This window comes from Polistes dominula, unplaced genomic scaffold, assembly GCF_049000335.1.
Source record: "Polistes dominula isolate Pdom_NZ unplaced genomic scaffold, Pdom_raw_medaka contig_20, whole genome shotgun sequence".
In the NCBI taxonomy this organism is placed as follows: Eukaryota; Metazoa; Arthropoda; class Insecta; order Hymenoptera; family Vespidae; genus Polistes; species Polistes dominula.
In genome coordinates this window covers 1,064,871-1,083,197 of record NW_028301147.1, presented here as the reverse complement: position 1 = coordinate 1,083,197, position 18,327 = coordinate 1,064,871, and the positions used below count along the sequence as shown (strand labels likewise).

The following is an 18,327-nucleotide window of genomic DNA, read 5'->3' as shown; positions in this document are numbered from 1 at the left end:
AGACGTTTTACGGCACGTACGATAAAAAAATAAAAATAAAAATAAAATGAAAAAGAAGAAGAAAAAAAAGACAAAGAAGAAAAATAAACCACGAGAAACGAGAAAATCGCGTTGCATATGTGTATTAAATATATGTGCGAATATTATACTAAATATATAATAAATAATATATATAATTATTTATTTGATTTTATATATAATAATAATAATTCAGCATATATAAATATGTAATTGCAGATACGAACAAAAAAAAAAATAAAACCAAAAATACGAACGTTTATATTAAAAAATTGTCTTATATATATATTAACTAATTAATATTAATTATTATTAATTATAATTTATATATTAAATAATACTTTAATATAATATTATTTAATATAATATATTATTTATTTAAATAATATATTAATTTATATAAATAATAAATAATTATTATTATTATATGTAATAATTTATATAATAATTATAATATTATGATATTTATATTATTATAAATAATAATATAAAAATATTATATAATTATATAATTAATAAATAATTATATAATTATATAAATTATTATATACCAATTAATATAATATATAATAATTAATAATATATGTCATATTTTATTATATTTCATTTAATTATAATCTAACGTAATAAACGTATCTGTAATTAAAATAAATTCTGATATTTAAATGGGAATGATTTATTAAAGTGATCAATCTATAAACGACAAGTTGTTTCTTTTTTTTTTTTTTTTTTTTTTTTTTTAATCAAAAAAAATTTAATTTCATTCGAACGAACGAAAACAGAAATAAAAAAAAAAGTAAAACGACCGTCTTTCGCGTGTGTCTTCTCAAAGATATCAAAATATCTCGAGATTTCTATTGTAATTTGTATGTATATGCGTGTATGTATGTATGTATGTATTTATGTATGTATATATATGTATGTATGTATGTATAAATCGCGCCTTTAATTAAATTAATTAATACACCGGTAATTATTTAAAAAAAAAAAAAACTGGCACGTTTAGCACGTTTTTTTTCTTTTTCTGTATTTCACTTTTTTTTTCATTCTTTCTTTCTTTCTTTTTTTCTTTCTTGTGATTTAAATGAAAACTATGAAATGCAAAATAAAAAAAAAACAGTTATTCGAGAGAAAATTTTCAATAAAAAAAAAAAAAGAGAAGAAAAAATTCAAATAGTTTTTCGAAAGAAATTCTTTCGAGATGAATTAAATGTAAAAAAAAAAAAAAGAAGGATTTTGAAAAATGAGAGAAAGAAATGAAAAAAAAAAAAATTACAAAGAAAAAACTCCATAAGAAAGAAATAATATTTCCAAATATTTTTACAAAATACCTCAATGTACTGCTGAGAGTTAGTTCAAATACACAGAAAAAAAAAAAAAGAAAAAAAAAATAAATAGAAAGAAAAGAAAAATGACGAACTTTAATATAAAAACAAAAAAATACAATATACGTAACGAAACTGATTATTACAATTTGTTGCATGTTGTATCAATAAATAATAATTAATATGATCGATTAGAAATTCTCTATTAAAAACGCGTAGAAAAAAAATCGAAGCTCATTAATGTGTGTGAAAGAGAGAGAGAGAGAGAGCAAGAGATGTAAAAAAAAGTGACGGGTTGCATACAGTAAGGGGCTAGGTAAATAAAAAGTATAAAATAAATAAACAAAATGATACTAAAAACCAATAAATTAGTATATAATATGAATATATACAGGGTGTCTAAGTATTTTCTTGCATACACACGTTGTGACCTTATACTATGAACAGAAATAAGACAAAAGTGTTTTATAAATATAAATCATTTTTAGGTTAACTCAAATGTTCTAACATAGACTGTAAAAATATTTCAATATACTTGTCTTAATGTTATTATAATTTTGTAATATGTTATTTTTAACATAATCAATTATTTCTCGTAGATTTTTATTAATTTATGCGAAATTAAATTTCTATTTTATTCTGCCTCTTGTAATCTTTTTGGTTTAATTATTTAAATAACAATAATAATTAGGTTATAATAAATAAATAAATAAATATGAAATAATATACAATAAATACAAATATAATTAAATTATCAATTTTTGCACACACACATACACACACAGAGATGAAACACAATTTATTAAATTCAATTAAATTTATATTTATAAAACATTTTTCTATTATATTTAAGAGTATTGTAAGTTACCAACTTGTATATGAAAAAATCTCATACACCCTGTATAATATATAAAATGTGAGTAAATGGTTATATAATGAATATATTATATAAAAAACATTAATTTCTGTGTTAACAGGGGGGAATCGTTTTGTGAACTCACCCCCTCTTTCTCTCTTGAACCCCCAAAGAAAAAGTTTCGCTAATTAGGTATGATCGATGTATGTCATATGACTTTTTTTTATGCATTATACATATATATATATAGTTCTACACTTGTTTTAATTGTTCCACTTAAATGCGTTAGGCACGACCGCCATTATTATTATTATTATAATTATTATTATTATAATTATTATTATATGTACACACACATATATATATGCTATATTTTAATAATAATATTAACATATATATATATAGTATATCTATATACATATATACATACATATACATATATATATATATATTTGTACGAAATTGTAACGCGTGCGCTGAATTTTGAAACATATAATTGTTAAAAAAAGGGTTCGATTTTTTTTATTATTATTGTTATTCTTTTTTGAAATTTTACAAATACACGAGAGAATTTTCATGTGCCATATAAAAAAAAATATATATTAAATAAATAGAACACGCTACTAGTTAATTGGAGTTAAAATTGTTGTTCAGTTTTTTGAAGTGAAAACTTCTTTAGAATGGGGGTGATTTGAAAAAATATAACGGAGCGGTAGGCGGCTATGTAACGAAGCGGTAGGCGGCTATGTAACGAAGCCGGTAGGCGGCTATGTAACAGAGCGGTAGGCGGCTATGTAACGGAGCGGTAGGCGGCTATGTAACAGAGCGGTAGGCGGCTATGTAACGAAGGAACGCGTGTGGAAGGCGATGAAACGGCCGCGATACTAAATAAGAAGAGAATACAATTATCCTACATCAAATATTTTGTACTCGTCTCACTCTCGAAACTTAATTTTTTTTTTTTTTTGAAAAATGCAAGTGCTTCGATCATTGACTAATTTCTTCGTAGACTCATCGAACTTTTTTGAAAATCATTCACATGATATATTTTTCTTTTTTTTTTTTTTACAGTAAATAAACTTTACAATTATCTTACTTCTGATACTCTGCATTCGGCTCATTCTCTCAAAGCGAAGGTTTTAAGAAGGTTTCACTTCTAACACAGTGTGATCTGCACACATGATATTTTCCTTTTTTTTATTTAATTAAATTTTTCTAAAGATGATTAGAGCAAATTGATTGTTTTTGTTTTGTTATTGTTGTTGTTGCTACGATTAATATTAATAATAGAAAAAAAATAATAATAATAATAAGAAGATGATGATATAATAATACGAAGGTTTACACGCGTATATATATATATAGAAAAAAAAGTAAATAAACGGTCGTAATAATTCATAAATAAAAAAATAAAAAATAAATAATCTCGTGGAAGTTAAAAGAGAATAGAAATGAATGGTATTTTTATTGAAAAAAAAATAAAAGAAAAGTTAATGTTATTATTACAATAAGATACAAACGCTTTTTTCGCGGCAAATTGTAATAAAATTATAATAATATAAAAACGTAAGATATAAACTACTTGCGGTCGTGTCTAATAAAAAAATAATTATAATAATAATAATTATATAAAAAAAAAAAAAAATTAGTTAAGTATTGGAGTAGCACAAAACAAAAGAGAGAGAGAGAGAAAGAGAGAGAGAAAAAAATTAAAATAAAAAGATAATTAGATAATATTTGTATGTCATGTAGCCTGTATACATATTGTATATAACGTGTAAGATTAAAACAAAAAGAGAAGAATAAGAAAAAAAAAGAAACCAAAATCCTGAAAAAACCCGAAAAACAAAAAAGAAAAAAAAAGTAAAAAAATGTTTTTTCCCCCGATTTATCGATTGATCATGATGCACGTTTAAGAAAAAAAAAAACTCAACTGATGGTATATTATTACATGAATGTGTGTTTATTATTACATTAGAGAAAGTATCAAATTTATTAATTAAAAAAAAAAATAATAAAAATTAAGAAAAACAAAAAGAAAAAAGAAGACAAAGTTTTGGTGAGAAAGAGCAGCCCGGATTTCGTTTAGTTGAACACAAAATATTAAAAATTTACAAAAAAAAAAAAAAACATAAGACATTAACAATAAGATTTTTTGTGAACAAAAAAAAAATAAAATAAAATTGTTGCTGTTGAATTAACAGAAAAAAGATTGAAAAAAAAACACAAACCCAAAAAAAAATAAATGAATAATAATAATAATAATAATAATAATAATAATAATAATAATAATAATAATAATAATACGTAGTACTATTGTGTGATTAATTAGTATTCCGTATATACAGGGTGACGCGAAGGAAAAATGCAAAAGTAATATTGAACGTTCGTGTAATAGAAAATCGAATATATAAATAATATCATCATGTTTGTGTACGTAATTTATATCTAATTGTAAGAAAAGTGTGTGTGTGTGTGTATCTCCTTCGTATCCAAAAGTTCATCGTTTGGCCCATTTTATTTTCTGTATATTTTTGAAGTGAAAATTTCTTTGAAATGGGTGTGATTTGAAAGAATGTAACGGAGCGATAGGCGGCTATGTAACGGAGCGGTAGGCGGCTATGAAACGGAGCGGTGGGAGGCGATGAAACGGCCGTGATATTAAATAAGAAGAGAATACAATTATTCTACATCAGATATTTTGTATTCGTCTCATTCTCTCGAAACTTAGTTTTTTGAAGATTTCACTTCTAACACGTGTGATCTGTTTTTTGTTATTTTTTTTTTTTTTTTTTCTTATTATTTTACGATCGGTGCACAAAAATCAACACTCGTGATAATTGAAAATAATTAATTAACTCCGACGAAAGAAGGAAAAATAAGTAAAAGAGATTGAAAGATAAAAGGATAAATAAATCGCACGACACGCATACTTTGTAGTAAAAAAAAAATTAAAACAAAAGAAAAATTAAAAATCGTGCCAAATGAATTTCGTAAATAAATAAATAAATAAATAAATAAATAAAAAAATAAAAAATACGAGACGCGTTACGTAGAAAAAAAATTAATTACATTAATTCTTATTCATTTTTTAATTTTGTAATTTAAATTCATTCTCGTTAATTAGTCCTTTTTTTTTTTTTTTTTTTTTTTTTTTTGGTTCTTCTTGTAAACTCTGTAAAATTGTTTTTGTTATCATTTTTTCTTTAATTTTCTTTTTCATTAATAAATTATTTTACTCGTATTGTTTGCATAGAATTATTTACAATTTATTCAATCAATTTGTTTCAATTGATCATTAAATGTATAAAATGAATTTTATACCGCAATACAACGATTTGATAGTTTCTTGTTCGAAGTAGTCAGAAACATCATGATGTTTGTTTAAAACAATTATAAATAATAAACTGTGGCTTCCTAAGTGTAACACAAAAAAACCTTAGGCTTCTTAAAAATGTTTCATTTCATTTTCATTTTGAATCATCCTGTCAGAATCCTACTGACTGAAGTTCTCTTCGTTAGATTGGATTTAAAAAAATTAATTTACAAATAAATGCTTGAGAAAAATTTAAAAAAAAAAAAAAGGAAAAAACGTACCTATCGTAAATACGAAATGAAAAATATTTCATCTGTGTGTTTGTATGCATGTATGCACGCATGTGTGTGTGTGTGTGTGTGTGTCTGTTATATATAGGAATGCTAATTTATATCGTGATACATGTATGTCAAACAAACAACAAATGCAAACGTAATTAAATTAATAATAATATAAAAAACAACAACAACAAACAATTCTGCATGAACAAAATGAGAGTCAAAAAAAAAAAAAAATAAAAATTGATTATGATTGGACGATAAAAATGAATAATGAGTTGAATTGAGAAAAAGAAAAAGAAAAAGAAAAGACAAGGAGGGGGTGGGAAGAAATTATTAAATTGTGTGGATATAATAACAAACATAATTAAAAAAAAAAAAAAAAAAAAAAAAAAAAATGAAAAAAAGTAACAAGAAAAATTAGATGAATAGTTGGAAAGTAATTTGTTTGGGAGGAAATGTTCGATGTTTAAACAAAATAATTTACATTGCGCAGTTTGAAAATAAATAATTAATAATTCTATAAGTAAAATAATAAAAAATGAAAAAAAAAAAACTGTATATGAAAAGTCAGCAAAAGATAATGTTATACATATAATATAATATATATATATATATATATATATATATATATATATACATAAAAAAGAACACAAATAAAAAAAAGAAAAAAAAATGAAAAAAAGATAATAGAAATTTAGAGAACAAAAATAAATAAATAAATAAATAATAATAATAAAATAGTTTGCAATAGCAAGAAACGGAAAGTGAAGTGTGGGCCTTATACTTACGGATTACGTCAATTGTAAGCAGCTTAACAAAAAAAAAAACAAAAAACAAAAAGAAAGAAAGAAAGAAAGACAGAAAATAAACACACAAACAAGAAACAAATATTTACGATCAAGTTTTATCCCCAAGCATGTGAGAGAAAATGACATTATTTATTATTTAAAATTATTCAAAACATAATTATTATTCATTATTACTATAATAATTATTATTGGTCATATATACTTGGTACTAAAAAAAAAAAGGGAAAAATGCTATTTTGCGTAATTCAATCATCGTCATTGTCGTTTTTCGTTGTCATCATCGTCGTCGTTACAAATACATCTATATATATATATGTATATTTATTATTAATTAATTAATTAATTTAATTAACATTGACAAGAGAGCCTAAAGGATTATTATTCCACTCTCGATTTTGTGTATTTACTAGATAATTACATATGTTTCATCATAATCATATAAACCACTGACATATCTATGCATATATGTATGTGTGTAAGTGTGTGTAAGCGTGAGTGTATGTGCATATATCACTCCTAACTGTTTGACACATCATATTATACTATTATCATTAATTATGTGCTCATATGAATGCAACTGAAGAAGCCATGTTGTGTCGTATTGCACTTATCTGCATCGTTAAATCTTTCGGTGTATACCAGGGGGTCGGCAACCTGCGGCTCGCGAGCCACATGCGGCTCTTTGGACAGGGGAACTGCGGCTCGCGAGCCACATGCGGCTCTTTGGACGGGAAACTGCGGCTCGCGAGCCACATGCAGCTCTTTGGACGGGAAACTGCGGCTCTTTAGTTAAAAGAATTTATTTATGCGAGTACTATTTATTGTTGGCAAGAAAAAATGTTTGTGGCTCTTTAAAAACAATTTTTAGCTCTTCCGACTCAAAAAGTTGCCGACCCCTGGTGTATACCGTTGACATTTGAAAAAAAAAAAAGAAATTAATAGGAAAGATATGAAATATGATGATCGAAGTAATATTTAATTAATTACACGCACAAATACATTAATTCTATATCATCTACATGATAATGATTTTAATTTTTGTTACAAAAGATACAAAAAAAATATTCAATGAAGTTCATTAAATTTTTTTTTTTTCATGCGTTACTGTATATATATATATAAAAGATAACATTATATTACTCGAAGGTTTTTTTTTTTAATATTGATCTTTGCGAATAGTATAATTATAATAATAATTATTTAATTCAATTGAGAATCATTCCCTATGTCTGTGTGTGAAAAAAAAAATAATCTAAATACTTGGTTTTACATTTGTGTACAGCTAGTAAAAAAAAAAAAAAAAAAAAAAATAAGAATACATTTTTCTTCCAATTAGAACTTATTTGTTAATAAATGTAATATTAGTTTTGAAAAGTTTGTATTTTGATGATAAATTATGAGCAACAATTTTAGTTACGATTTTTTTTCTTTTCTATAGACGATCAAGTAATATGAAATTATTGTTAATAATAAAAATGAGTACATGATTTACAATGATATAAAAAATTAATTTATACAAAATAGAAATCTGATACTTGCTGTATACAAATGTATTAGATCAAGTTACACATATGTATACTTGTATAAATAGTAGATATATATTTTTCGCCTATTTTTGGCTGTAATTGTTTTTTCTTTTGTATTGAAAAAAAAAAAAAACGAAAACGAAAATGAAAACGAAAACAAAAACGAAAAAGAAAAAAAAAATTAGCCCAAGCGTCTTATCTCATGAAAGTCATCGAGCCATCGAATGTTTTTTTGTTTTTTTTTGGTCAAAACAGCAGAGGAAAGAAAAGTAATAAAAAAAAAATAACGAGGGCTCGATCATCATCCTAACAAACACATATTTACCTGCATTAACATATATATATATATATAGAGAAAATTGTTCCACACAAAATATTATAATAAAATATTTTTGCTGCGCAATGGATTAGAATAAAAAAAAACAAACAAACAAACGTGAAGTCGGTGAGAATAAAGTTAGAAAGAAAGAAAGAAAGAAAGAAATAGATAGAGGTGTAAAATAAAAAATAAAAAATAAAATAAAACGATGTCAAGAATGAAATTAAAAAAAAAAAAAAAAAAAAAAAATAAAAATGGGAAAGAATGAAAGATGTTAAGAGAATGATACCGTTAGATTAATATTTATAATAAAAAATAACAACAACAAATGAGATATCCTAATTCCGAATACGTTACGTGTAAGGTATGATCTTTCTGTATGAATTAAAGAAAAAAAAAAAAAATTGTAAACTAATTAAGCGAATGACGTGTAAGTTCCCCCACTAACACATAAGTAAGATGTATCGTTGTGTCAGAGTTGCGTCAGGTAATTGATCGATCGACAAAAGTGTTGTAAGATTTAAAAGGAAAAAAAAAAAAAACAAAACAAAAGAAACAACACAAAAATACAGGATAAGTTGAAAAATGAAAAAAAAAAGGATTTACCATAGAAAATATATGGTTTGTTCGAGTAAAGTTTGTTTTTTTTCTTCTTCTTCTTCTTCTTCTTCTGGTGTTCTCCAATTTATTTATATCTTTTTATTATTATTTTCTCATTTTCCTTTTTTAATTAATCTGTAATTTAATTTAATTAAAACACTTACCATTTAATTAAATTTAATTAAACCTTTCATTTTGATCTTTTCTTTTTTATATATAAATTACGTGTCACGTTGTTTGTCCGCAATGGACTCCTAAACTACTGAACGGATTTTAATCAAATTTTACACACTGTGTGCAATTTCATCCAACTTGATAGATAAAATAGTTTATATCTCAATTTATAATCTCAATATTATTTGTTTATTAATAAAGAGTCATGATTATCTCTGTTAGTTCGATAAGATTCTAACAGATGACGGTATAATATATTTTACATTTAAACATTAAAACGTGAATATTTTTTATTTAGTTTTTCAATGTTCATTTGAAACCTTCAATATTTTTTTTTTTTTATCATACCACAATTTTTTCATTAAATTTTGTTACCAAAATTTAAATGACAATTGTTTCTAATTATATAATCTTTTTTTTTTGTTTTTTAATAATAATAAATTACACGAGAAGAAAGATCGAGAGAGAATGAATGAGACTAAGTAAACTAAACTTCAACGTGGTTTTGTATCAAATTCTGATGAAATATCAGATTTATCTGACACGAACAATCTAAACGTAGTTTTGTATGAATCGAAGATTAGTGGGTGGATGGGTTGAGTCAGTCAATGGAAATTATTTGAAATTATAGTGAAAATCATAATCTTGTACGGGAAAAAGAAAAGAGGAAAAAAAACAGGCATACACACACACACACACACACACACACATACAAATTAGCAGAGACAGATAGAAAGACAGACAGACAGACAAAATACAATTAGAAGAAAGATATAATCAACGTAAATGAATTTCGTTGAATGATTCATTCGTCTGATGAATGAGACGATGATCATCGTGTTAATTTTCTTCCTAACCGCGAAAAAAAAAAAAAAAAAGGAAACAAATCTTTACGGAAAATCATCGATAATCTTTCTCTCTCTCTCTCTTTCTTTCTTTCTGTCTGTCTGTCTGTCTCTCTCTCTCTCTCTCTTTCTTGACGTTTCTTACCTTTAAGTTTTTTTATCATTATTATTATTATTTTATCCCCCTTTCTTTTTTTTCTTTAATCTTTTTCCTTTTTCATCAGTGATAAATAACACACGTAATGCATTTAATAAAAGAATGAAGTAAGATACTCGAATTAAAACATAGTTGGATGTAATAAGAAAGAAAAAGAAAAAAGAAAAATAATAATAATAATAATACGAAGAGTTGCGTGTGTGTGTCTTTTGTGGTCAAAAATCGAACTAATCATAAAAGGAAAATCAACTAACAAATGCAATAAAATGAATAAAAAAAAAAAAAAAAAAAATCATCAAAAGTGGTGTTGAAAATAATTCTTTTTCTCAAACGAGTTTTGATCTAATAAACAAAACAGGTGCTCGAGATTTTATCAAATTTTTTTTAAATTAATTTTTGTTTTATTTTCTTTCTTTCTTCTTCCTCTTCCTCTTCTTCTTCTTCTTCTTCTTCTTCTTCTTATTTTCGTTAATTGTTAATGCATAAAAAAGGAAAAAAAAAAACAAAAACAAAATTCATCGATCAAATCGTGTTGTCGTTTAAATAATATTTTTCTAGTAATTATCGGCGAACGAGAGATAACAATAAATAATAATATTAATAATAAATTGATCATTTCTCGTTTTAGAACGTACACCCAGTGAACATGTAAAATTAATTCGCAAGATCGATACGATGTTATGTATTTAAATAAAAAGAAAAACAAAAAAAAAACAAAAAAAAAAGAAATAAAACAGAAAATTATGTGAAATAAAATTAACCTAAAAATTCTCCACGTGCCCTACAAAATTTCTTTCCTAATTAGCATTTGCTTAAGACGAAAAACAAAAGAAATGAATCAAAACTTGGAACACTTATTTCCTTCATTTTTTTCCTTATAAAATTCATACGTTCCTATAATTTATGATAATTGTGTTTTTATTAAATCTTTCTTTATTAACGATTCACTAATATGATCAGAGATACCCTAATAAATGACTCAAGTAGTAGTATTATTCTAGGAATTATAATGAATGAGTTAAAAAAGCGGATAACATATATATATATATATTGGGATCTCTAGCACTTGAATACGCTATCTGGTGACTAAATTCAAAATTAGAGTATATAAGTCGAATTGCTACGCCACGTGGGATATCTAGCACTTGAATACGTTATCTGGTGACTAAATTCAAAATTAAAGTAGATAGGTTGAATTGCTACGCCACTGCCCCTCTCAGAGATTCCAATACTTCCTATTAAAAAAAAAAATAATAATTCGAAATTTAAATAAATATTTGCATGATAAACAACGAGTAATTAAAATTATAAATTTGTTGTTTATTTTATTTACATTTAATGTATATATTTATATTATTTTGTATATTCGTTCATAATTCATTTGAACGATAACAATATTATTAAAAAATCTATGTCGTTGATGGGTTGAATAAGAAGACCAAAAAAAAAAAAAAAACTATTTTCAAGAAGACATACTAATCACATTTGTACTTTCCAGTAATCTTGCGACAGTCAGTGCAAGCTTGAACGAGATATCTTTTATTAGAAGACGACTTTTTATACCAGCGTTATGCAATGCTAAATGATACAAATCAGCGTAAAACTAGAAGAAGAAGAAAAAGGAGAAAAAAGTGAACAACAACAAAAAATAACACACACACACACACCCACAGAAAAAAAAATAAAACAGAAATAAGAAGAATTATCAATATTTATAATCAGACAATAAGAAGGAATATCGTATTAATCGTCGCACCTTCGTATTATCACCATCTGCTGGTAAATTGGAAAATTCTGAACTGACCTCGGTACACTGAACAATCATTGTTTCTGATGGCGTCACTAAAAGTGTCAAATTCGTTCTCTGCAAAAATATATTATAATATTTATATTTATTTTATTTTATTTCATTTAAAAAATTATATTTTTACAAATCAAACAAACAAATATACGAGATACAATCATAGATTAACAACACGCATATATAACATGATGCAATGATTTCATCTTTTTCTATTTCTTTTTTTTCTTCTTTTTTTTTCTTTGAGATCGATCAGAAACTCGTGTAATTGCAATTTTATACAAATTTAAAGTATATACTCTAAGATTATTATATTTTTTATTCCTTTTTTTTTGTTTTGTTTTATGTTTAATTAAGTCAAATGAATCTTAATTGCAGCAACACACAATGACGTAAGAACAATGTTGATTCTCATTGTGCATTCATGATAGTATCAGATTACACGAATTATCTAAGAAATTGTTTATTAAAATTAACAGCCAGAGATTTATCAAGATTTCATATTTTCTATGAAAATAAAACAAACGTGATTAGAAATATCCAATCGCTAACTTGGTGATTATTTTTTGATTATTTTCTACATTGTTTACCTGTTTGGCAAAGCATCCGTGTAATTCTTTAAATTGTAAAACAATTTCACGAGAAGTTCTAGTTACATTCCACCTAGACCATGAGAAGGTATAAGCCGTACAAAGTAGACCAATACATTGTTGCAAATGTTTCTCGGTTACCGGATGTTTCATAGAAAGTCCTTTGACGTAACTTGCCGTGTCTCGTTCCGGAAATAAATCGCATCCACCTTCCCGCATTTTCTGACGCATTTCGTCGTAGACGACAATAAAACAACTAAATCTTTCCTTAAACCATTTTAAAACGAGGAATATTTCATCGAAGGTTAATACTTACGTCTATTAAAAAATATAACTTCATATATTCACCGACGATATTTTGTAATGCTGCGGATGTTCCACCTACTAATGAATTCAAACAAACCGTATCTTCCTAAAAGAAAATATTTCAATGTAAACTGCAATCGGGTTCATTTGATTATTTGTGTTTTACAAGGTTTACAAACAAACCCTGACAACAAATTCCGCTTGTACGGTAGCAGCAGTTAAATTCAGTACAACCCCACCGCGACTATTTCTACCCATTTCCGGTTTAAGTTCCCAACTTTGAAATGGTAAATTGATCAATTTGTTAGCAGCTAATCCATGAATACCTAATCTACCGGTACGAAATGTTATATGATGTTTTTCCTCGTTAAATTTGATATCGTGAATGTCTTGTGTCGACCAAATTTTCTTTTCGGGAATCCAGTGTGCAACCAATGGTGGTTCAAACCATAATACAGTATCTGGTAACCTGAGATATATATTTTGTTTAAAAGAAAAAAGAAAGTAAAGGATTGTTTGTTAAATAATAAAAAAAAATACTTCAATGTAACCAATGCAAGAGCTTCCATTGCAGTTTCCAAAGCTTTCATTTCATTCTCGATGACTTCCGGTGTTCTTTCCGTACCTGGTGCAGGTGGTGGTGCCTTGTATGGTTTATAAAATGGCACGTGTTTCAATTCTTTAGGTATTTGTACTGAAAATAATATTCAAATTATTCTTTCAATTAAATCAAATTTAGAAAAAAAAAAAACAGATATATATTTTGAAAAGAGAGGTTAGAAAAATTACGAGTGGTGAGAAAAATGTTTCTTCTCAAGTCTTTGGGTTGTGGTGGTTGATAAACGAGATCTATGTGATAAATTCCACCCAATATTCTATACTTTCGTAAATTAATTTCCGTTTTTTCGCATCTTGTAAACAATTGTTTTCTAACTTCCTTTCGTATTTCCTCTATGAACAAAATTATGATGAATGATGAGACAATGTTGTACATCAAATTATAACATTAAATATATTACATTACTCATTATTTGAAATTATAAATAAAACTAACCATAAAAAATGATAAATATTACCTTCTTTTAATAAAATGATCTCATTTGGTGTCGGTAAGTACGGTAGTGGTTCCGTTTCCTGTTCCGATTCCGGTCTCTTCGTACGACCACCATATTGGCCACCGCCTTTTCTTCCTCTTCTATCTGACTTTATCGTCATTGCTGGTACCGGATTCTCCATTTTTCGTAGCATAGCTTTTTTTTCTTCCAACCTTAATCTACGTCCTTCCAATTGTTCCTCGCGTATCTTACGTTTCGTTTCGTATTCGTTCGTACAAAATGTTAATAAATCTGCAAATTAAAAAAGAAACCAAAATTCAACGATGCAACAATGTTCCTTACGTTGATTATTTAATCAATTAACGAGAAAAATCATCATCAACTACGTGTTGATACCAAAAATGGTACACGTAATGGCGTATAAACGTGTTTCATTTACCTTCTATCGAATAAGAAAAAAAAAAAAAAGAAGAAATGTATATATATATATATGTATATAAGATATATGCAACCTAATAAAAATTCGAAGTTTCCTCACCCATGTTCATTTGATATTTCTCTGGTATTTCCGGCATGACGTAAGAGGTCCCAATGTCGGAATAGTGATCGTAATCTAGCCACAATCCACGAATAGCCATGCAATAGCAATCGATGTCTAAAGGCATCTTTATCGTTAATTCGATTTCCTTGAAATGTACCTCGATAGGTTTTCTGTCATGCAAAATCAAACATAACAATAAACAAAACAAAATTAAATTAATAATTATTAAATTATTAACCTTTTGATTACACACATTTATTTGAGAATTATTTGCAAATAAACCAGAATGGTTTAACTGGTTAAATCTCGTTTGCAATTATAATGACGTATCGATACACGTCATTTGCATTTTTATCCAAGCAAATGCACATGACGTACTTATATGTCAAATGTAACGAAAATATTTTAATTATTTAAAATAAAATTAATAATTTTTTTATAAAGACTAATTTGTATACCTGTCCTTTTCAGGAATATTTTTAATACTAATTGGTAGTTTAATTAGTGCCCAGATGCAACAAACAAGGTAAGTAGATTCTTTGACGTAAATAGCATTCCTTAGATCAAGTCTCAACATATCTCTTTCGATCTGACGTAAAAGACGGTAACAAGCTTGATCTAAACAATTTTGCAACTTGTCTCGAAAATCTTGTCTTACCTATTTTAATAATTAATCATAATTAAATTAACTAACAATGTCATTATTCAGATAAATGATCTTTCTCGTATATTACCATTTTACATTCCTCGATGTAACTGGTTGCTCTCGTTAATGAAAAATTAATTATTTCGTAAAGTTTCGACAATAACTGTGAAACAAGATAAATCAATCAATAAATAATTAACAATTAACAATTTTTTTTTTTTCAAATATCTTAACTTATCAACATTTAACCGGGTTAAACTGTGATTGACGTGTATACTCGTCATAGCTTGGATTCTGTCGACACAAAACGGTGCACGCTTTTAAACGAGCAGATCGCCACAGTTAACTGGTTAAAGTTGTCACAACGATCATTGAGTAATAAATAATTGAGATGAAATAAAAGATACAAAAAAATATATATTTACATATAGAACAACTTTGCATTTTTTAATAACAATATCCATATTGATATTTCTCTCTTCTTCCAATGACCAAAGAAACATGAATGTATTCATATCGGATAATTGAGCGGCGTCGGGTAAATCGTCACACGTCAAATACATAATCCACTGTAATATAATTATAGATTATATCATCGTTATGTTTATACTTTAATATCTAATACTTATTATGCAAATGTTGTGTGTGTGTATAAAAAAAAAGCTGCAAAAAAAAAAAAGAATAAGAAAAAGCATCTAATTTATCTATTTCTCATTCTTGTTCTCGTAATTTTAATGCTCGCAATGGAAGACTCACGTTTTCCTCTTCCTCAGTAGCAAGAACGTGATCCATAAACGCTTTTTTATTTTCATTTATAACGAACAACGTCTTTTCCAATTGAATTTTTCGCATAATCGTTTGGCTATTCTCCAATAGTACTTCTCGTTCCGTATTGTACCTCTCCAAACGAATTTCTTCTTGAATATCCTTTATCAATTGTAATCTGAAACCAAAAACAAACAAAAATATTAATAATAATTTTTTAATATCAATTATAATATATATATATATAATATTCATAGTATAATAACAATAATATAAAAATTAATATAACAATAATATATATAAAAGTAATATTAATAATTATTATATTAAATTAGCTAAATAGCTAAAAAAAATTTAATTTAATTTATTTCAAATAAATATGTAAAAATGAATTTTTATTTTTTATTTTTTTTATACAACAAATTTAGTAACAACAATAACAACAACAACAAAAATCATACAAATTAATATAAGGTGTGTGTGTATGTGTGTGTGAGTGTTTCATTTACCTTTCTTCTTCATTTTTAAATCTTGGTTTAGAAACTCGTAAATAACTATCGAAAAAAACAATCGACTTTAACGAATCTCCCAACATATTTCTATTTTTTTTTTTGTTTGTTATTGTTATAAACAAATTGTATTTATAATACGAACAATATTTAAAAGAAATTGTGTGAAAATAAACATTTCATACGATCGTTGTAAGGTACGAAACTAGACTGTGAAACTAATCGAGATTTAAAGGGTGTACGTTAGAGAGAAAGAGAGAGAAAGAGAGAGAGAGAGAGGAGGGAGAAAGAAGGGAAGAAAGAATGGTTGGTAAAGGAAGGGTAACTTGCCGAAGTAGCTTTAAAGGGAAAGTGGGTCGAAAGCGAAGTTGCATAGATAAGGGATGGAATTCTGCCAAACTCATATTGCGCAAATTTTATGCTACCACTCGACACGGTGTATGTGAAACGACCACTAATTCATGAAACTTTACACACACACTCACACATTTACCCTTCCTCAAAAACTCACCCCTCTTCCCCAAACCCCCACTTCATACCATTATCAGAAAGTATTTTGTATTTTGTTTTATTTATTTTTGTTGTTGTTGTTGTTGTTGATTTTTGTTCGTGCAATTTCTGTGATCAAACCATTTAAACTGCAAGTTGTTTTTTTGTATCCTTTGATGATATCTGACCGAGACCTTTTTTCTTTTTTTTTTTGGTTTGTTTGTTCTCTTTTTTCTTTTTTTTTTTTTTTAAGAGGTGAGAAAAAATAATAATTGGGAAGAAAGAATTACCGTATTTTTTCAGCCTCCTCGGCAGCTGCAGCAGCTTGTTCCCTTTCCAATGCTCTTTGTGCTTTTTTCGTCATTTTTTTGTCTTGCCCATACAAATTGGCCAACTAATAAAGCGATTCGTTAACGATAATTAAACAATTTTATTTTTATTTATTATTTATTATATATATATATATATATATATATATATATATATATATATATCGTCGTCGGTTGCTCGTTTCGTACAAACTTTTTTGTTCCCCCCGATAATCCGATGTACCTGTTTGGTTTTTTTTTTTTTTAATTTTTTTCTCTTTTTTTTTTGTACAATTGTTCGAGAAATTTTGTTTCACATTTAAAATGAAATTTATTGAAAATATTTTGTTTAACGATTGATATAATAAAAAAAAAGAATAAAATAATATTAATATTTTTACCTGATTGCGAACCCATTCTTTTAACTGAAAAAAAAAATCAAAAACACACGTATATATACATAAAACAATTGAATTATTTTTTTTTTTGTTATCATTGTGTGTTAGTGAGTATCGATTAAAATTTATCCATTAGTTTAATAAATTCGAGAGTTAATAACAGCGATGTTATCAAGGTGATAACGATGAGAAAGAGAAATTGCAATAGAGGTGGTTTGTTAGAACGAGAATGCACCAAACCATCCTAAATTGCAGTTAATTTCCGTCGAATTATCGATTCTCACGTGCAAGAACCTAACATCAATATCCTGCTATGCTAAATATAGTCATTTTACTTCGTACCAATGGGTTAATGCTACTGATAAAGGTTTTACACGAATGAAAAATACAAAAAAAATTAATATTAAAATAAATTAAAACAAACAAAAAACAAAACTTACAAATTTGATATTTCAATTCAACGAAATTTGAATTTAATTTAATTTAATAAAAATATAATTAAATATTATTCATTAAATTTTAATTTAATCCAAGTTGTTATTATTAAAAAAAAAAAAAAAAAAAAATATATATATATATGTATAAAAATAAATTAAAAAATTTAAACGAATTTGTTGAAGCATCCATTACAATTTTTTTTTTTACTTCCACATACTCGCTAATAATTTAAATAATAATTTGATTAAATATTTG

The 18,327-nt window shown here is 26.0% G+C and overlaps 1 protein-coding gene and 1 long non-coding RNA gene across 2 annotated transcripts; one reads left to right on the top strand and one right to left on the bottom strand.

Moving 5' to 3' along the window:
• The first annotated feature begins 486 nt into the window (after nucleotides 1–486).
• Nucleotides 487–6,416, top strand: LOC149030884 (uncharacterized). The gene is made up of 2 exons (XR_016178144.1): nucleotides 487–2,962; nucleotides 4,815–6,416. It is a non-coding gene; the product is annotated as an uncharacterized LOC149030884 (long non-coding RNA).
• A 1,835-nt stretch (nucleotides 6,417–8,251) lies between these two features.
• On the bottom strand, nucleotides 8,252–16,792 carry LOC107067484 (dynein axonemal intermediate chain 7 homolog). The gene is made up of 14 exons (XM_015323052.2): nucleotides 16,440–16,792; nucleotides 15,922–16,108; nucleotides 15,591–15,734; nucleotides 15,254–15,328; nucleotides 14,978–15,177; nucleotides 14,517–14,689; nucleotides 14,000–14,269; nucleotides 13,713–13,874; nucleotides 13,464–13,617; nucleotides 13,107–13,392; nucleotides 12,934–13,029; nucleotides 12,618–12,839; nucleotides 11,983–12,090; nucleotides 8,252–11,829 (listed from the first exon to the last, which is right to left on the bottom strand). Exons 1-14 carry the CDS (start codon nucleotides 16,523–16,525, stop codon nucleotides 11,689–11,691), a joined length of 2,304 nt encoding a protein of 767 aa, XP_015178538.1. The 5' UTR covers nucleotides 16,526–16,792; the 3' UTR covers nucleotides 8,252–11,688.
• Between the last annotated feature and the right edge of the window lie 1,535 nt (nucleotides 16,793–18,327).

Excerpts from the sequence above, each read along its gene's own strand:
- LOC107067484 (XM_015323052.2), bottom strand. The coding sequence starts at position 16,525 with ATGTTGGGAGATTCGTTAAAGTCGATTGTTTTTTTCGATAGTTATTTA. Across the intron at positions 16,109-16,439 it reads TTTAAAAATGAAGAAGAAAG|ATTACAATTGATAAAGGATA; the intron begins GTAAATGAAACA and ends TTTTGGTTTCAG. Across the intron at positions 15,178-15,253 it reads ACATCGAGGAATGTAAAATG|GTAAGACAAGATTTTCGAGA; the intron begins GTAATATACGAG and ends TTATTAAAATAG.